Genomic DNA, 21,852 nt, shown 5'->3' on the forward strand with positions numbered 1-21,852 from the left:
TCTTTCCTCAGGCCATCTACCTCATGAACAGCTAAATCCCCCCTAGGGAGTAAACCAGTGCAATACACAACACTATTTATATTTATAACTATTTATCACATCATATCTCTTATTCTCACTCCCTTGCATTTGTATAGAACATACCTGTACATACATACAATGTCTAGTGACTATTTTGTATATTGGGTACTTTTATATTTTTATATATTTTTTTATCCTTCATTCACATATTCTATCTTCTCATCTGTCTTGTCATTGTCATTCTGTCTGTGCTGTGGAAGTCTCTGTCACCAAGTCAAATTCCTTGTATGTGTGAACATACTTGGCAATAAAGCTCTTTCTGATTCTGATTTTCATCCCCTGATCATCCTGGGACTCCCAGGATACAATCACATGTTTTCTATTGTACCTTCAACTCAGAGTCAAAGTTTTTGATTCTTATTTACAGTAACCCTTTGAAACTTCATACAATCTACAAATCACCACCCAAGTGTCAAAAGGACTTATCTGTTGGTGTGCATTAAATTTGTAGGCATGCTGAAAACCACACCAAAACTTTTTAGCTGGTGGAATTCAGGAAGCAATGACACATAACCTCAAAGTGATCTTGTGTTAGCGTATTTGACTATGTTCAATATCAGGGGCCAGTTTCATTATTGTAAGACTAATAATATGAAGGCAAGTGTGTGTAATCCATAATGCAGCATGATTGGATTTTGAGGTAAATTTGGATCAAACTGAGAACAAAAATTGCCCCTAGAATTACTAGGAAATGCAGAAGCATGGTGGAACAGTTCCAGTAAGCAGGCCCTTTCTAGACATGTCATCACCGGCGGACACATTTACCTTTGGGTTAAATCCATTAAAGTGTGAAAACATATGCAATAAAGTTTTCTGATTTAGGTCTTGAAATATCTTTCAAAGAATTAAGAAATATCATTGTTCAAAAACATCACTAATCTGATTAGATCCAAAGCCACTGATTTTTACTGTACTGCTAAACTCCTTTTTATACTCCATTATAATCCATTGTTGCATTGCAAATGATCAACACTTGCAGTATATCAAATCCAGTACATTTCTCCTCAGATTTTGTGAGCAGGTTATGAGGGGAAATGACTTCAGCGCTCATATACCAGGTGACTGCTGCTCCTGCCCATTCTTCCTTTGTATTGGGTCAAAATATGCAACTCTGAGACAAACCTGTTCTATCTTATGTATGCCTGCCAAATTACACTGTTGATTTGTATCGCATAGGTCCTGAACCCTTGAGATTGCCATTGAAGGCAAAAAAATTTAAGCATTTGAAACATAACTTTGAGTAGATGCACTCTTGTGTTTAGTCTGGTTTATTTTAATGCTAAGATGCTTCTTGCTCCTTATGTATGTGCTGAAACATCATAATCTAAAGAAAATTGAGGCAGACACGTACACATCAACTCTATGCTCCTCTACTGTAAAGAGCAGAGCTGAAAGGGATGACCTTGAACATGTTTATTTCCCACAGCTACAGAACCTTCAAGGAGCAGCATACTTCTTATGTGCTGCTGAAATGAGTTGGCCCTAAAATGGACTAGCACCCTGTTGAGGTTGTAACCCCAGACTTGCACCCAGTGATTCTGGATAGGCTCTGGGCTGTTTACACTCTGTTCTGGACAGCACATTGCTTGAATTAATGACAAAATGAACTGGTAACTGACAGTAATTTAACCTGTTTAGAAACTTTCTTTAAAGTTGTTGTCATGTTACTGGAGTATCAGAATAATAAGAAGAGTGTTGAAGTTCAGATGACTGCATTCCAAATTTGGAAAATTAAATAATTTATAATAATTAAAATCTGTGACAACTTAAGTTTATGGGCAGTATATTATCTCAGAGATGATCCTGATACATTTACTGTAATTGTCACAGCTGGTCAGATTACCACATAGGTGAACCACAGTTCAGCACACAGATGTAACACAGTAACTCCCTTAGAGCATGATAGTGATGCTGGTTGCTGTGATCACATCACATTTAACCATGTGTCTTGAAAACATGAGATTGTGATCACTCTGGCACTGAATGCATGGCAGTGACCTGTCATGCTACACTGAATTCTTTGTACCTGTTTTTCTGGGTCCTACAGTGAATTTCCTGTGGATTTTCTTGAGGAGCTTTTGACAAATGTAACTTAATGACTGAGGGGCTGCAGAAAATTGTCTTTAGATAAGTGAAAATTCTTTAGATTTAAAAGAGAAAAAACTATAATATGTAAGGATATTTGCTTACACATGTTGTTTTGCAATTTTTGCCCATCTGAAAAAAGTATTTACAGATGACACATATATGTTTTAAATTTCTGTATTTAAATAAAAGTAAAAAAGGGGGGGTGGGGAATGCTTTTGCCCAATTTACCATAGCAGTCACCAGCTGTTTTATACTAAGCTATGAGCAAGGCCTCCTCATACTTGCCAGGAAGCATCAAGGATGGAGTGCTTCTCCAACACAAACTCCTGTCAGGCAAAGGCTATTTATCACACTGCGAGTCACACAGCGCTGTGCTCTTCTACAGGAGACCCAGCAGCAGCTGAAGGAGCAGTGCATCTCTTCAGTTAAAGTAATCAGTGGCTCCCAGCTTCCCACCATGTCCCAAGGAGATGCTTATGCAGCTTTCAGCTGTGATACTGACTGATTTAAGATGTTTCCCTCTGTGGCAGAACAGTGTTAATTGTGTTCCCTCTGTGAATTCAGTTGCCTAGAGTTGGTGGATGATGTGGCTCATACTCAAGTAACAATTTGAGCCCTCCAATCAGTCAGCCCTCTGGAGCCACCATGAAGCCTGCAAAAACCTACATTTGATCCGTGTCTCTACCGCTTATTGTGGTTTAACGCATGCATTGTCAAAAATCATTTCAGGGTATTTTGCAATGTTCAGATACCCCCACTCGTTTTACTAACTGTTTATATTAATGTCAAAAGCCTTAGGCATATTGCTTTCTAATTATATATGTTTTATAGTAAGCCATTAACTCGTCTTATGAATTCCCTTTATACCTAAGGCCATGCAGATTCATAATTTGCAGTAGATAATCCTGTGAACAAATTTCCAGAGACTGTAGCAATGAAGTTTTGTAAATTAGGAAGGCATTTCAGAATAGATAGTTGATACCAAAAATAAATACTTTATTGAAACAATTGTCCTAACAAGAGGAACTACATTCATAAGCAACCCTAAAATGCTTCATAACCTTGGTTTAAACTGCAATTCAGGTTAAATTAAGTTGTATTTGTTCATCTGTTGTCAAATGAAGGCCTAGCCAACATAAATTTTTCATAGAGTATCTATTTCTTCTCACCTGACAACAGGTGTTAAGTTGCAGCAGAGCAGTCTACCATGCACTCAATAGAAAACTCTAGCCTTGCGGCAGCTGGTTACAGAGTCTGTGTTATGCCATGTAAGGTGACACCCCTCTCAGTAATTGCTGATACTTTACAGAATCAAGGAAAGCAGCGAAATGAATGAGGAATTTTGATGTGAAACAGAGACTCTTAATAAAGCCCTGAGTTCACTGTTGATTTAGACAAATCTTATTGTAACAAGGGGAGGATGAGTCTGACAAGTGTAACAGTGTACTGAAAACTTACAGAGACACTTCTCTTGTCAAAGACTATTGTATATTTTCACATTTTTTTGAAAGAAACATTATCAGGAAAAATTATCTATCTCTGGAAATTCCAGTTTGCTGTGAGGAAGGCTGACTTCATCGCAGCCTACGCCTCTCACTGGACCTCCTGGCCCTAACTTAAACCTGGATTACCCCAGACAACACAGCCACACCCACAGTCCTCTCTACCAACTACTCATTCTCTCACAGCCCTTGTCCCTCTGGCAGAAGTGGAGGCACAGGCCTGCTCGTTTCTCCCCGGTGGGCATATTCTGTTCACCCTCCTTCACCTTGACCTCGTCTTCTCCCATAACTGTGGCTGTCCTGTTGTCTCTGTTGTTCCACTGCATGCCTCTGATCATTTCTTCATTTTCTTCCAACCCTGCCTTAGCACTAATCCCTCCCCTCCTTCTGCACCTCACCTTCTGCCGTAACCTAAAATCTCTCTTACCCTCCTGCCTTGCCTCTGCCACACTGTCCATTCTCCTTTCTGCTGCACAGCTCTCAGATCTATCAACAGACAATGCTACTAATGTTTTCCTCTCTGCCCTATCTTTCTCTCTTGACTTGCTCTGCCCCTTAACTTCCAGACCAGCATGTCTCAGTGCCACCCCATGGCTGACCAATACATTATGTGCCAACAGGACCAAACTCCAGGCTGCCGAGCAACAATGGCGGAAATCCTAAACTTGCATGGACCTGGATGTCTAAAAAGAACTCTTAACTCTTAACTTTCACTCTGTTGTCTCTTCAGCTAAAACAACCTTCTTCCACAACACCATACAGTCTGCAACCAAAAAAACCACACAGACCCTTTTCCACCTTTTCATTCCTATTCTGTCCTCTGCTGCCTCCTCCTCCATCTCTTCTCACTGCGGATGACTTGCTTTGTTTTTGGAGACAAAGTCAATGCAATCAGAAACAAGTTCTTGGCATCTGTCTGCCCTGATCGTGCTGGACCTCCCTGCAAAGTCACGCCCTCTGAATTCAAGCCCCTGTCAGAAACTGAAACCTCTGACCTCCTGCTGTCACACAGAGCCACAAACTGCTCGTTCGATCCAATCCCATTGACACTGCTACAGACCATCTCTCCACCTTCATCTCCAAGATCGTCAACTCCTTGGTCTCCTCTGGCTGCTTCCAATCTGCCTTCAAAATTGCCCTCATTTCACTTCTGGCAAAGAAACCCTCTCTGAATCTTGACTCAGTCTAAAATTACAGGCCGGTCTTCCTTCTCCCTTTTCTGTCAAAAACTCTAGAACTGGCAGGCTGTGATCAACTATCTGAATTCCTCACCAGCAACCATGGCCTCGACAAATATCAGTCTGGATTCAAAGCTGGACACTCCACCAAGACAGTACTCCTGGCACTGTATGATGCTCTCCAATTAGCTAGAGTGGTCTCCCTTTCCGTGGTCCTCAGCCTCCTTGACTTGATGGGAAGTCACCATGGCCTGGACAAGTAGTTGGGCAGAGTCAGTAGTGAGATAGGGACGGATCCTACGAATATTATGCAGGATGTATCTGCAGGACCGGGTTGTGGCTTCGATGTGCTGAGAGAATGACAGACTCACATTAATTGTTACTCCCAGACTCTTAGCCATGGAGGTAGATGAAATGAGTGAGTTGTCCAGTTTGATCGACAGATCGTGACAAGAGGACAGGCCAGCTGGGAGGTAAAAAATCTCTGTTTTGGAGAGGTTGAGTTACAGGTGGTGATCATACATCCATGAAGAGATGTCCAACAGGCAGGCAGCAATGCGTGCGGAGATGTCTGATGCATCAGGTGGAAAGGAGAGGAAGAGCTGGGTATCATCAGCATAGCAGTGGTATTTGAATCCATAGAGGCTATGACTGGACTGAGGGAGGAGGTGTAGATCGAGAAAAGAAGAGGACCCAATACTGAGCCCTGCGGAACACCAGTTGAGAGAGGCAGAAGGAAAGAACGAGCGTACCACCAGACCACTTGATAGGATCTATCAGATAGGTAGAATTCAAACCATCTTAGTGCCCCACCTTTGATCCAAAGCTGGTTAAGAGAGGAGAGTAGAAACCGGTGATTGACAATGTCGAATGCTGCAGACAGATCAAGAAGAATAAGGACCGAGGAGAGGGAGGCAGCTCTAGCAGCTTGGAGAGTGTCAGATACCGCCAGAAGGGAGGTCTCAGTGGAGTGACCAACTTTGAAACCAGACTGATAACCATCGAGAAGATGGTTCTGGTTGAGGAAATCAGACAGTTGATCACAGGCCCGCCCGCTCTAGGGTTTTAGACACGAAGGAGAGGAGAGAGACCAGTCCGTTATTTTCAACCACGTGGGGGTCCAGGGAGGGTTTTTTTTTTTTTATTAGAGGTGAAATCAGATATCACTGCTACAATGATGATACCCAGCTCTTCCTCTCATTTCCACCTGGAGTGTCAGACATTTCTGGGTGCATCACTGCTTGCCTGTCGGACATCTCTGCATGGATATCTAATCACCACCTACAACTCAGCCTCTCCAAAACAGAGATCCTTCACCTCCTAGCTGGCCTGTCTTCCTGTCATGAACTCTCTATCAAACTAGACAACTCATTCATTTGGCCTACCACCTCGGCTTAGAGTCTGGGAGTAATAATTGACTCAAGTCAATCTTTCTCTCAGCACACCGAAGCCACAATTCAGACCTGCAAATAGATCCTGCACAATGCAGAACTCTGCACAATTAATTATCTGAGCCATCGTGATATCCAGCCTGGACTACTTCAACTCTCTCTGGTCTGGCCTTCCAGCTGCTGCCATCAAACCTCTACAGCTGATACAGAATGCTGCTGCACATGTTGTTTGACTTGCCAAAGTGTTCCTATGTATCTCCCATCCTCGTCTCTCTGCATTGGCTTCTCATAGCTGTCTGGATCAAATTTAAGACCCTAGTTATGGCCTACAAATGCATCAGTGGAACTACTCCCAGCTATCTACAAGACCTGATCATCCGCTACACCCCTACCACCTCTGCCCAGTTGGTGGTCTCATGCACGAAAGGTCCAAAAGCACAAAGGTCCCCCCCCCCCCCCCCCCCCCCCCCCCCCCATGCTCAGAACTGAAGAATCTCTGTCCACCTTTAAAAAGGGTCTTAAAACAGACCTCTTCTGGACTCACTTCACCCATGATATTTTAAATTCATCCATCCATCCATCTTCCTCCGCTTATCCGGGACCGGGTCGCGGGGCAGTAGTCTAAGCAGAGCCCCCCAGACTTCCCTCTCCCCGCAAACCTCCTCCAGCTCCAGCTCCTCTGGGGGGGCTGCGCCTAGAAATTCTGTCCATGAAGATAATGAACAGAATCGGTGACAAAGGGCAGCCCTGGCGGAGTGCAACATGCACCAGGAACAGGTCTGACTTACTGCCGGCAATGTGAACCAAGCTCCTGCTCCGGTCATACAGGGAATGAACAGCCCGTAGCAGCGAGCCCTGAACCCCATAATCCCGAAGTACCCCCCACAGGATGCCACAAGGGACACGGTCGAATGCCTTCTCCAGGTCCACAAAACACAAATGGACTGGTTGGGCAAAATCCCATGAACCCTCCAACACCCTAGTGAGGGTATAGAGCTGGTCCAGTGTTCCACGGCCAGGGCGAAAACCGCATTGCTCCTCCTGTATCCGAGGTTCGACTATCGGTCGGATTCTCCTCTCCAGTACCCTGGCATAGACTTTCCCAGGGAGGCTAAGGAGTGTGATCCCCCTATAGTTGGAACACAATCTCCGGTCCCCCTTCTTAAAAAGAGGGACCACCACCCCGGTCTGCCAGTCCAGAGGCACCGTCCCCGAACTCCACGCGATGCTGCTGAGGCGTGTCAGCCAAGACAGCCCCACAACATCCAGAGGCTTGAGAAACTCGGGGCGGTTCTCATCCACCCCCGGAGCCTTGCCACCGAGGAGTTTTTTGACTACCTCAGCAACTTCAGCCAGGGTAATGGACGAGTCCCCCTCCAAGTCCCTAGCCTCAGCTTCCTCTACGGAAGGCGTGTCGGAGGGATTGAGGAGATCCTCAAAGTACTCCTTCCACCGCCTGAGGACATCCTCAGTTGAGGTCAGCAGCGCACCACTTCCACTGTAAACAGTGTTGGCGGAACACTGCTTCCCCCCTCTGAGTCGCCGGACGGTTTGCCAGAATCTCTTTGAGGCCGACCGAAAGTCTTCCTCCATGGCCTCACCAAACTCCTCCCAGGCCCAAGTTTTTGCCGCGGCGACTGTCAGAGCCGCATTCCATCTGGCCCGCCGGTACCCGTCAGCTGCTTCAGGAGTCCCATGAGCCAGCCAGGCCCGATAGAACTCCTTCTTCAGCTTGACGGCATCCCTTACCTCCGGTGTCCACCACCGTGTTCGGGGATTGCCGCCGCGACAGGCGTCGGAGACTTTATGGCTGCAGCTCCGAACCGCCGCCCCGACAATGGAGGTGTAGAACATAGTCCATTCGGACTCGATGACTCCCGTCCCCCTCGGGACCTGGTTGAAGCTCTGTCGGAGGTGGGAGTTGAAGACCTCTCTGACAGGGGCCTCCGCCAAACGTTCCCAACAGACCCTCACTATGCGTTTGGGCCTGCCAGGTCTGTCCAGCTTTTTCCCCCGCCATCGAATCCAACTCACCACCAGGTGGTGATCAGTTGACAGCTCAGCCCCTCTCTTCACCCAAGTGTCCAAGACATATGGCCGAAGGTCAGAAGAAACGACTACAAAGTTGATCATCGACCTCCGACCTAGGGTGTCCTGGTGCCAAGTGCACTGATGGACACCCTTATGCATGAACATGGTGTTTGTTATGGACAAACCATGACTAGCACAGAAATCCAATAACAACTCACCGCTCGGGTTCAGATCAGGGAGGCCGTTCCTCCCAATCACGCCCCTCCAGGTGTCACTGTTGCTGCCCACGTGGGCGTTAAAGTCCCCCAGTAGAACGACAGAGTCCCCAGTGGGAGCACTTTCCAGCACGCCCCCCAAGGACTCTAAAAAGGCCGGGTACTCTACACTGCCACTAGGCGCATAAGCACAAACGACAGTGAGAGACCGTTCCCTGACCCGAAGGCGTAGGGAGACGACCCTCTCATTCACCGGGGTAGACTCCAACACATGGCGGCTGAACTGGGGGGCTATTAATAAGCCCACACCAGCCCGCCGCCTCTCACCTTGGGCAACGCCAGAATAGTGGAGAGTCCACCCCCGATCGAGGAGAGTGGTTCCAGAACCCAAGCTGTGAGTGGAAGTGAGCCCGACTATATCTAGATGGTATCTCTCAACTTCCCGCACCAGCTCAGGCCCCTTCCCCGCCAGTGAGGTGACATTCCAAGTCCCAAAAGCCAGAGTTGGCATCCGAGGTTTGGATCGACCGGGCACTCGGCCCCGACCACTGCCCAAATCACAACGCACCGGCCCCTTATGTCCTCTCCGGCAGGTGGTGAGCCCACCGAAGAGTAGCTCCACGTCTTGGCTTCGGGCTAAGCCCGGCCAGGCCCCGTGGGCATAGACCTGGCCACCAGGCGCTCGCATGCGAGCCCCCCCCCCCCCAGGCCTGGCTCCAGGGTGGGGCCCCGGTGACCCCATACCGGGCGGGGTGAACGAGATCCTTCATTTAATTTTCATAAGGGGATTCTGAACCGCGCTTTGTCTCGTCTGTCACCCAGGACCTGTTTGCAGCCCCAGGCAACATAGCTCCTGAGATCATTCAGGCACTCAAACCCCTCCACCTCGGTAAGGTGGCGGTTCGTGGAGGGGCTTTTAAGTTCATGTAATGTGTAAATGTTCATACACTTTGACTTTGAATTCAATCTTGTAAAACAATGGATAAATCTTCACGCAGCTACTCCTGTAATTTAAGATAAATGGTTATATATTTAAAAAAAAAAATTACAAGAAAGGTGATTAGGAATCTTCAATAAAGTTCTATCTATCTATATATCTATCTATTTCTAGATGAATGGTTATGAGAAATTTGCCTGTGAAGATTTCAGTTTTAGTAAATCTGCGATCATTAAGAATATTGCAATTTCATTCATTATATATTTATAATATTGATTAAAAATGTATGAATCTATTAAATGTACAATATAAGTATATTGCATATCTTCTTGGATATCTTAAAATGATGGAAATTGTGTCTAATTGTGTAATGAAAGGCACATTATCAAAGCAATAATAATATTCATGTGCAGGTACATGTTTAAAATCAATGAAATGCATAAAACTAGTATCAATGAATATACTTTAGTTCACAGTCACTCAGTGTTTTCGCATTTGATGCAAAACAAAGAAATAGCAAAATATTAAAAGTGTACAATGCATCTATATTTTTTTAAACACTGGATTTGGTACATTCATAGTCATCTCTGCATTCATTTACAACACACTCTGTTAGTGTACCACTGAATGCTATTGCTGTTAAATTCTAGCAGCATAATGAAACCAGACTTGCACAAAGTTTATTTTGTGACTTTGTGAATCCTTGAATGTTTCAATTCCTAGGTCATCGAGCATTAGTGCTGACTAACTGCATCACTAGCTGGCAAAATTAATCAGCTTGGTTGTATTGAGAGTGGTCTTAGTCGCATTTTGGGAGAAATGCTCCTATTTATAGCTCTTCAGTACAAGTTTCCTTTTTCCTTTTTGTCTTTGAATTAACCCTTAATGCTTCCTTTAGTCCTGATTTTTATAATAAAGATAACTTCATTTACACAATGAAATAAACTCTGTGGTGAAGACCTTTTCCTCTTTTTATCTACTTGTTGTGTTTACGGGTGCAATAACTACACTCGAACACAAATAAAGATAAGACGCGATGGATAATGTTTTCTTTTTCCTTTACTGAACCACGTGCAGCAACAACTCTTCTACCCTTTTTCTGTACATATTGCCGGCCAACCAAACTCTAACCCATGGTGCTATTAAGAGTGGCCTATTAACACTTAGCCCGGAGTTTGCACTATAATCAATACACAACAATACTGTTTCCTTTTATCATTGCCTTTAAGCATTGGAGGAACAAATGAATCCATGTTCTTCTTTTCTTCCATCATTCTGTTCTGCTTTCTGCTGATGACACTAACTGACTTCAGACTGGCAGTATGAGGGTAAGATAGTGAATCTTTCTTTTCTAACACTCCTGTCACTTCATGGCTATTGAATGTATTGCTGTCTGTATGGTTTCAGTCCTTCTGATACTGTCATATGTCTCAGTGCAGCTTAACAGGCATCTTGTGCCACACATGAAGATCCTGTTTTTTCCTCCTGTCCATGGTGTTCTGTACACAGTCTTAGATATGCGCTTTTTATTATACATTAAAGTAGCTTAAAGTTTAAGGTAGCTTTCTCATTGTAAACATATTTCATTGTGTGATCACCATTCATTTTTTTGTTTTTCTTGGTGTGCAGCATGCAAACTCTCAAGGTCAGGACCCCCGGCCACAATTGTAACAGTTGACGAAGAAAGTGCTAATGGTATGTAACACATCTTCAGCTCTTGTATCTATGACTCTATGAGGTTGATTAACTTTATTTGTGTATCTTGGACTATGCATTAGTCAAACTTCTGATGATGTGTGTGTTTTCATAAAATTTTCTCTTTGCCTTGCATTTTTTCCAACCTCTCCTTTAATATTTACATTTTCAGATGTTCATTCATTTATATTCTCATTCATTCTCTGATGTTTTGCACAGATTTTGAAACACTTTGCATTAACAATTTGTCTAAATTTGACGAGTTTCATTCAAAGTTGGGAAGTGCACTGTAAAACTAAGTTGAGAAAAAAATTGGTGTTCCCAAATAATATCGCAAAGTCCACTTTTGACCAATAGAATTTTATGGACTCTGGCATATGGAATGCCGACGGTTATGTTTTAGCAACATACTCATTATTACTTGTTACACTGGCTTACAATTGTTACTTTCTAGAATGCCCAGGAGGGGTGGGTAACCACTGGCCTGTGGACCCCCAGTGGTTTTTTTTTTCTCCCTCAACCTTCAGTTGGCAGTTTTTGTTCCTTTCCCCGGTGGCCAGTAGGCATACTTATAGCTCTATAAAAGTACTTTATTATGGTAGCCATTAGTCAACTGTCTTCTTTGCTTGTATCTGTTTTTCTTGCCTTGTGCCTGTGTTAAAGCACTCTGTCACTGCTTGAGAAGAGTGCTCTATAAAAATAAATTGAATTGAATTGAATGTGATATTAATCCAACTCTTTGGTTGAAAATCTAAAGTGAATGGGTTGAGCAGTGAGTTATGCCATCTTGATGGGTCCTTAAGCTTGCAACTAATTTTTTTTTTTGTCTACTGGCTGCTGATAGTTTGTTCATGTTATACAATTGATGAGCGTACTGTCACGTCCCCCGCAGCCGGCACATCGGCGACACCTGCCGTTTCCTAATGGGAACGGCAATAAAGAGGGAAGCGGAGGAAGCCCAGATGCGGAACCGTGTTTTGCCTCCTTTGTTTACCTTCGAGCTGTGCTACAGTGAACCTACTCCGACATCGACCTTTGCCTGTGTATTCCAGACCACGTTCTTTGCCTAGCCCTCTGTGCCACGTTTACTGATCGCCTGTCCCACGCCTGTCCCTCGACTTTGCTTTTGGATTCTGATTTGGCTTTATTAAACATCGGGGTATGACAACTTTGCGCTTGAGTCCGTCCTTGCTACGCGCAACCATGACACGTACATACTTCTTCCATTATAAATTCACTGAAATACAACATCGGGGGGGCGCGGTGGCGCAGTGGTTGGACCGGGTCCTGCTCTCCAGTGGGTCTGGGGTTCGAGTCCCGCTTGGGGTGTCTTGCGGCGGACTGGCGTCCCGTACTGGGTGTGTCCTCTCCCTGTCTGGCCTTACGCCCTGTGTTACCGGGTAGGCTCCGGTTCCCCGCGACCCCGTATGGGACTAGCGGTTCCGAAAATGTGTGTGAGTGAAATACTACATTTGGAGGAAAACAGCAGTTATGAAATACTAACTGCATCAGTTTTTTTTTTTATTATTAACCAACTGGAACAGAAGGCACCATACCTTTCATTTCATTTTCACACTGAGGGATTTTACATTGCTGGACTGAGGAGAGGTTGTTGTTACGGAGAAGAGTTTGCCAATGTGACAACACTGCTCTGAGTGGCAAGGTTGCGTTGGCTGAAGCAGAAACTGCTTTTTATTATTTCCATTGTATTTGGGTGAAGTGAGGGGCATGCATTTCCAGAAGTCTGGTTACTATGCCAGTGAACATCGTAGTTTTTAATTGCATGACTATAATCAATAATAATGTCATTCACCTTAGCTTGTATTATTTTCCTCCACTGCTTTGGGTTAGTTACTTAGCCTTAGGCTAGTAAGTTAGTTACGCAAGCTGTAACTGTAAGCAGATATGTATGCAATTAAGGAGATGGCTTGAGCAATGCAGCTGTCCCTCACGTTACTCTATAAAAAAACAGGTTAATACAGTTAATAGGGTGCAGTCACAGACAGTGGATTTTTTAAAATTACAGTTCCTGTCTGACTCACGCAGTTCTTTGACACACCTGCGGAATCTGTAGTGGACTGTATAACTAAATAAGTAAAACTGGATAAAACTCCTGCACTGAAAAGCATACTGTGAAAAAGGTATTGTGCTTCTCGAATGTGCATATTTTGCATTAATGTATATATTTTGTATGATATGTTGGATATGCAAACTATATATGTATGCTGTTGTACGTATCTGGAGGTTGCCACTTTCTTACAGTGTGTTAATCCTCCATTTTTGTGGTCACTTTTCTACACTTTGTAGTATGAGTTATGTGCATAAAAAAATTAAATCTGCTTGATAGAGTGTACTGTGTGTGTTGCCTTCAAAGCCTCAGGGCAAGCATTCGCTTTGTGAACTGTTGAGCCTGACACAGATTTGTAAACTGTTCTTCAGCAAAGCACAGTTCAAGAAAAAAGTAGATAGTAAGTGGTTTTCCTACTGAACAAATGCAGTTACTTTTTTGCAGTTCTGTGTCTGGAGAAAAGATCTCATAAAAATACACACACACACACACACACACACACACCCACACACACATTTTCAGAACCGCTTGTCCCATACGGGGTCGCGGGGAACCGGAGCCAACCCGGTAACACAGGGCGCAAGGCCGGAGGGGGAGGGGACACACCCAGGACGGGACGCCAGTCCGTCGCAAGGCACCCCAAGCGGGACTCGAACCCCAGACCCACCGGAGAGGAGGACTGTGGTCCAACCCAGTGCGCCACCGCACCCCCTTCATAAAAATAATTAATATTAATAAAAATAATGCATATAATGATTATTATTATTTCGAAATATGCCATTGCATATAAACAGGAAAGGCTTTTACTGTCATAACTTCTGATTTTGACATGAAGCTTCACACTGTCAAATGATTAATTTTTACACAGGTTATTCTGAGTTTTTGTTGTTAGCTTTTTTTTTTTTTTTTTTTTTTTTTTACATATTCACACGTGACTTATTTCTTTTGATTACCTTCTTTCATGATCTGTTAGTCATTGGCCTACCTGTCTTTTTGAGAAATATTTGTAATCATTTTAAAAGTGCAGACAACAGGCCTTCTTAAACAGTCTGAATGCAGATTTTCTGAGGACATTTTCATGTTATGGTCACATAACACCACAAACACACACACCATGAGCAGTTAAAAAGAGGTTGTAAAAGTTACACGCAGTCAATGTTTGAACACTTTAAAACCCTTTTGATCATGGGCGTTTGATCACATTTCATGTCATCATGGTTTTCAGATCTCTCAGGAAAGAGAAATCCATGAAGTGAGAAAAGCTTTTTTTCCTTCCCGTTTCTCAGAAGTTTGCAACTGTTAGGGATCTTTAAAATAAAGGGCAGAGTTCAAATTGATGAGTATCCATATGGCACTTTATGGACATGAGTTAAATACTGTAGCCTTAATCCAGTTCTGACCTGTGTGGCTGCTCGAGTATAATGCTGAGAATTAGATGCTAAAAATGTGCTTGGAATTAAATGTAAATGTAAAGTAGAAATTAAACACAACAAAATTCAATTTGAACCATAAAGTCATTAAAGGATATAGATTGCAGTTTAAACAACTTAATGTATCAATTACAAAAGGCCATTACTTACAAGTTGTACTACAAACATCTAATAAAAGGTAATACAAGATTTTTCTGAGCTCTTTATATGAAATTTGAGAAGTTTCACTCTTGACAGATGTAAAGTCATTCTACTAACCCTTACTTTCAAGAAGAAAAAAAAGTCCTCGTCCTATGAGTAAGTTTACAGCCACATAAGAAGGTTAATTGCTGATACACATACAAACAGAAAGACTTTTGGAAACTTAATATTTGAAATATATTTTAATAATTAATATTAATAAGTCTAATTAAAAAAAGCTTAAGTGACATGTAATTTAATAATTTAATAACTAAATGACATGAAAATAATACCATAGTGATCCCCAATTGTGAAGTACAGTATATTTCAGTGTTAACAAAAATGCTGACATCTCAGTTTTTTTTCCACTGAGAATATGTGTTTTTATTTTTTTTCATCTTGGGGAACTGGTAATGTATTTTTTGACAGAAAGCAGTATGCCAGTTGTCACATTTTCTAACTGAATGTTGCCTGATATATTATGTGCTTTGAAATACATGTTGAGATTTGCAAATGGTTGCAGATTTCCTGCGTTAGCAAGCAGTCTTGAAAATGGTGAAATCCATTTTTTCTTCAGCATTTGTAAAATAAAGCAAACCCTTCATTACTTATTTTTGATTTTGTCATGCATGGCTGTTTCTAAAACCTGAGAATGAGGCTATGCTTTCATCAGAAAATGCAGCTGGTTTTCCAGAGTCTTTATTTGTAGCTCATGTGTTGGGGATGTATGATAGTCCATAAAGCACTTCAGGCTGTTGGTGGCTTTGATCAGACAGGCATCTTAAAGTATTTTAAATTTAAAACAAAAATCAAATCATAATTGATGCATCCATTTATTTTTAATGACTGTTTGCCCAATGCAGAGTGCTGGTGTCGCAGAGCCTATACCAGAAGCACAGGTCATGAGGCAGGGTCCACCCTGAAAAGGGCACCAGTCCATTACAGGGCAATCTGACAGTCTCTCTCTCTCACTAACTAACTAACTAACTAAGAGCAGTTTGTCACCACTTCACTTTCTTTGGATTTTGGAAGGAAACCAGAGGACCCAGGGAAAATTAGTAAAATGAATGAATGAAGCAAGGAAGATACTAAATTGAAACTAACACTCCATAATTTTATAACTGTTGTCATTCACAGGGATGCTTTTTATAAACCTAAAAAATATGTAATTACTCATTTCTCTGCACCTGTCAAGTGGGGTGTGGTGGTGCAGTAGCGCAGTGGGTTGGCCCAGGCCCTGCTCACTGGTGGGTCTGGGGTTTGAATCCCGTTTGAAGTGCCTTGCAACAGACTGGTGCCCTGTCCTGGGTGTGTGTCCCTCCAGCCTTGTAACCTGTGTTGCTGGGTTAGGCTCTGGCTCACCATGACTCTGTATGGGACAAGTGGTTTCAGGCAATATGTGTGTATGTCTGCACCTGTCAGGGTATTGATGTGGTGTGAAACGAATGCATGTTTAAGGTACAGAGGCTATTTTAATGGTTAGAGCTGTCGTTGTGCTGTTAGAAGGACACTCCCGGTCAAACCCTCACTCCTATTGTAGTAGGCTTGAGCAAAGTACTTTGAATTGCTCTAGTAAAACTTACTTGCATGTATAACTGGATTAATAATTTTAAGCAGTCTGTTATCCAGCCCTAAGATTCTAAGTCACCTTTGTCAAAGGTTCCAGCGAAAATAAATTATTAATATTAAATGATTAATTTCCACAAACCACTTGTTTGTGTATAGTATAGTGGTATATAGAACAGTGATCACTGCCACTGTCTTTGGCTCCAAAGGTTACCAGTTCAAAGTTCACCTACTGCTGTAGTGCCCTTGAGCAAGGTACATATCCTGAAATTGCTCCTGTAAAATTACCCAGCTGTGTAAAGAGGTAAATACACTCACTGGCCACTTTATTAGGTACACCTGTTCAACTACTCATTAACGCAACTATCTAATCAGCCAACCACATGGCAGCATCTCAGTGCATTTAAGTATGTAGACATGGTCAAGACGATCTGCCGAAGTTCAAACTGAGCATCAGAATGGGGAAGAAAAGTGATTTAAGTGACTTTGAACGTGGTATGGTTGTTGGTGCCAGACGGGCTGATCTGAGTATTTCAGAAACTGCTGATCTACTGGGATTTTCACGCACAACTATCTCTAGGATTTACAGAGAATGGTCAGAAAAAGAAAAAATATCCAGTGAGTGGCAGTTCTGTGGGCAAAAATGCCTTGTTGATGCCAGAGGTCAGAGGAGAATGATCGGACTGGTTTGAGCTAATAGAAAGGCAACAGTAACTCAAATAACCACTCGTTACAACTAAGATATGCAGAAGAACATCTCTGAATGCACAACACATCGAACCTTGAAACAGATGGGCTACAGCAGCAGAAGACCACACCGGGTACCACTCCTGTCAGCTAAGAACAGGAAACTGAGGGTACAATTCACACGGGCTCACCAAAATTGGACAACAGAAGATTGGAAAAACATTGCCTGGTCTGATGAGTCTCAATTTCTGCTGCGACTTTCAGATAGTAGGGTGAAAATTTGGCATAAACAACATGAAAGCATGAATCCATCCTGCCTTGTATCAACGGTTCAGGCTGATGGTGGTGGTGTAATGGTGTGGGGATATTTTCTTGGCACACTTTGGGCCTCTTAGCACCAATTGAGCATCGTTTAAACACCACAGCCTACCTGAGTATTGTTGCTGATTGTGTTCACCCCTTTATGACCACAGTGTACCCATCTTCTGATGGCTACTTCTAGCAGGATAATGCATCATATCACAAAGCTCAAATCATCTCAAACTGGTTTCTTGAACATGACAATGAGCCCACTATACTCAAATGGCCTCCACTGTCACTAGATCTCAATCCAATAGAGCACCTTTGGGATGTGGTGAAACGGGAGATTCGCATCATGGATGTGCAGCCGACAAATCTGCAGCAACTGCGTGATGCTATCATGTCAATGTGAGTGTAGTTGTAAGTAGCTTAACATTTTGACTTAGTTTAGAGAAAAGTGTCAGCTAAATTAATAAATGCAAATCCTGGCAAGCTCCGTATGCAACGTACGTGTCACGGGAAACATAGGGGCCTGGGACGGCTGGACCCAAGTGCAGCGTCGTTCGTCCGGAGACGAGGGATGAGGCGAGTTCTCAGTGTCGGGGACAGGCAAAGGGTCGGTCGATTGGCGGTCGGGGTCAGAGCGAAGATCCATTGATGAGGTCAGGGGACTTAGCGAAGAGTTGGTTGAACGGCGAACAGGACAGGAACGAGGATCCGTGAACGTGGTCAGGAAACGAAGCGAAGAGTCAACTACTGGAGGACGTAAACAAAGAGCTAGCGATGCTTGTGAACAAAGTGTTACGGGAAAGGGTGGTTGTCCCTGACGAGATTTCACAACGGTCTGGGTGTTGTGGAGTGTCTTTTAAAGGGTAGGTGCTGAACTGGAGTCAGGTGCTGTTGACTGAGTTGTGGGCATGGACGTGACAGTACGATACACACTAGAGAGGAATGCCAATCTGCTGCAGGACACTTAAATACCGAAATCAGATCTTTAAACTATGGAAGAGAACTCACACAAACACAGGGAGAGCTATATCCCACACAAACAGAACCAGGGCTGAATTAAACCCACTGTTTTGGAGCTGTGAAGTATCAGCAATACTACATTGTCACAGGATTTTAAGTTATTCTAAAACTGTATTTTATGTATGGGCAGGATTTTTTCTGCATTTTTCATGTTTTCCATATTGCAAAATGATGCAACACATATGACTGAAACTTGAATGAGCAGACTTCTGGTTGACATTCAAGTCTCTTAATCACTACATTTATGTTTAGGTAACGGAAGTGCAGAAGTTAGAAGTATTACATCAGAGACTAGTAGCTGTAGTGTTGTTGTAGTGCTGTGCTTCCTTTTTTCATTCTGGGGAGTTCTCATGCCTAGTTTTGGGCAAGGTTGTCAAGACTCGCTCACCCCAACAACTGCACTGTTTGGTAGTACAGGAGGCGATGGAGTAGTGGTGAGGTGCCACGGAGGGTTGCGGCTTTTAAATGCTCTGTTATTGATTGATAGTTTATTGGTGAGGATGGAGAGTAATCTAATAAAGTTTTAAAAAAATCCATAAATAATTTCAGTTCTAGTTCTCCCTAAATTTGCCTCAAAGCATATGTATTTAAAATCTTTTAATAAAATTTTCTGTAAGAAAATGCAACTTGATTTTTTTACTTCTATTTCAACACATTTAGTTTCAATTTGCTAAAGTTCTTTTGCTGTAATAAATTAAATATACTATTTGTTAGTGGACAATAGCTCAGGGATGAAATACTTTTCCTCACAGACTTGGCTGTATTTTAAGGTGCAGTCTGCTATATATGAACTTGTGGCAGTTAAAATACGGTAATGATGAGTGATAATTAATTTATTTTGTCCAGTTGATTTGAATATAATGCATTTTGTTCATTGTTAGATATTACTCATACATCTACATTTACATTTTGGAGTTTATTTAACTGAATTATCAAATTAAAGACTATATTGAAGTTCTGTGGGGTAGAAATCAGCTTATTTTACTGTTAGGCCACTATTAATAATGTAAATTGACAGAATAAATATTTATTCATTTTCAATTAATATAGTAAAATGTACATATCATAAGATTTGTGATGCCAGCAGAGTGGTCTGTGAGACCATAAGTCTCATCCTTACTCAGTCTGTGTGGAGTTTGCATGATCTTCATGTTTCTGAGTGGGTTTTGTCCCACAGTCCAAAGATATGCAGTTCGGCTGGATTGGTGTTACAAAAAAAATGCCCATGGTGTGTGAGTTAGTGTGTGCAAGTGTGGCAACCTGTGATGGACTGGTATTCCATCCAGGGTTTACCCCACTTAGCCTTGCGTCCAATGCTGCTGGGATAGGCTCAGGTTCACTTCAACCCTGATCAGGACAGGCAGTTATTAAAACTGGAGAAATAAGAACAGTTACCTTACTTGTACCTGCTTTCTTGTTTACTTCATGACATTATGAGTACTGTGGTATGGAAGCTTAGGCTAAGAAAAACAAAGGATTATTTGATTTATTGTCCTGTATTCCTGTTCTGTGTTGCACCTTTGTCTCCAGAGAAATGACATTTCGTTCCACTGTAGACAACCTATATAGAGGAATGACAATAAAAACAACTTGAACTTGGAACAGGACACTTTAAGTTTGAGCAGTTTCCTACCACGGAGAAAATATCAGTGGATTCTGATGCTTTGGTCTTTACAGCACCTGAAGGACTTCATTTTCAGTTAAAACCTGAAAAACTTGAAAAACTTAAAAAACTTAAAAAAAAAAAAAAAAAAAAAAAAAAGAAAAAACTTTAAAAAGTGCATTGCTTTGACACTAATAGGTGTATGTGTTTTTCTTTTTTTTTTTTTTTTACTTCACTCTCAGAGTTTTCATGTTTATGTTTCTTTTCCTTCATTCTTTGGCAAATCATTTTAATAGCTTTGACTTTGACTTTAAAATCCCAGAACAGAACATCTGAACACTGAAGAATACTGAATTTGATGTGATCAATAAAAATCATGTTAGTTTTATTCAGAATGCAGACATGACGTACTAATGTTTAACGATAAACGATTTTGTTAATCTTTTTGATTTACTTGATTTCACACTCACATTTGAATGAAAATGAGAACCTTGGATTTTGCTTGTGTAGGTGTGAAGGCAAATATCCAGATACACCATTTCAGGCAGGTGGACACAAACGTTTAGTTAGCATTGCATGGTGGTATGTGGGTCCCCTGCCACTTGGTTCACCTGGTACATGTGGTGGCAAAACCCGAAAAGCTGGAAGCGCACCTGTGAAGGCACATTGTACACACACAGGTTCTACTGGCTCATCCCACAGTCTTTCGGCAGTTTTTTGCCTTCATCACCACCCTTCATATGACAAGGTGTCATTCATGGGTGTTTCATAGAACAATTTCTCTTTTAAGGTAATTAACATTTTCTAAGACCTTTGGCTGCAGCCACACGTTCACAATGAAGTGCTGGTACTGGTGTTGACTGTTGACACAGCAGAAATACAACTTAGAAAAATTATGTATGAAAAATGCTTGTTAGTGAGAATAGGAAAATAAATAAAATCACTCAAATTAGTTACATTTTTAACAATTAAACACAATTTAACATTTTTCAGGACGGGATGCCAGTTTGTTGCAAGGCACCCCAGGCAGGACTCAAACCCCAGACCCAGCAGAAAGTAGGCCCTGCCCAAATCTGTTGTGTCACCGCTCCCCCCTCTACACTCATTTCATTTGGTTAAATTTATGTGGTATGTGGTATCTCCCTTTTGGAGGCTTAATGTTAAATTTTATTATGGCAAAGTTCTCAATTCTTGCTCTAGTTATAGAACTGTGGTGTGTTACTAAAAATATTCTTACCCGGTTACTTGAAAGTACCTTTTCCTAAAATTACTAGGAATTGTACCTGAATATATAAACCCTAGTAAAACACTAAATTTATTTGAAATACTGTTATGTTTCTTTACTCCACTTGTACCTTTACTTGCACCTGTAGTACACAGGTGAAGCCGTTTGTTTTTCAACACCAGGAAAATAGATTATCTACTTAATGGAACATATGCAAGTGCTGCTCAAAGTGGAATGTAGTAGGATTTGATTTTTCAATTCAGAGTTTTTGTGGCGTAAAGGTTCAATGCAAGCATTTCAGCTGCTTGCTGTTTGTGCCTTGCATTATAGATGAATGTAGTTTTATTATGATACAGTGGAACCAATTACTCCTTGACTGTAGAAACCGGCTTGAATTTCTAAAAAAAAGAAAAAAAATCAGGCCTGTAGGTGTATTGTCCAAGTGTGCCTGTCAAGGATTATGCTTTATAAAACCACCAATTTTATAAAACCATTGCAATTTAAATTAAAAAGATTACTGGATAGTTAAGATGTACATTTTAATTGAAAGATCAAAAGTGGCACAAGTCATTTGAGTGAAAACATTTAAACGTGTTAAATAATAAGCAGAGAGGTGAATATTTTGAGGTGTTATGTAAATGTAACA

The 21,852-nt window shown here is 42.1% G+C and overlaps 1 protein-coding gene across 1 annotated transcript in view; it reads left to right on the plus strand.

Annotated features, from left to right (window-relative positions):
- LOC108932723 (protocadherin-15-like) overlaps window positions 1–21,852 on the plus strand; it is a 173,402-nt gene that overhangs the window by 40,899 nt on the left and 110,651 nt on the right. Inside the window, exons 3-6 of the mRNA XM_029250860.1 lie at window positions 4,684–4,770; window positions 4,907–5,018; window positions 10,737–10,751; window positions 11,053–11,118. Of these exons, the coding sequence (XP_029106693.1) occupies window positions 4,684–4,770; window positions 4,907–5,018; window positions 10,737–10,751; window positions 11,053–11,118 (280 nt within the window). The remainder of the gene's footprint in view (window positions 1–4,683; window positions 4,771–4,906; window positions 5,019–10,736; window positions 10,752–11,052; window positions 11,119–21,852) is intronic.

This window comes from Scleropages formosus, chromosome 4, assembly GCF_900964775.1.
Source record: "Scleropages formosus chromosome 4, fSclFor1.1, whole genome shotgun sequence".
NCBI lineage: Eukaryota > Metazoa > Chordata > Actinopteri > Osteoglossiformes > Osteoglossidae > Scleropages > Scleropages formosus.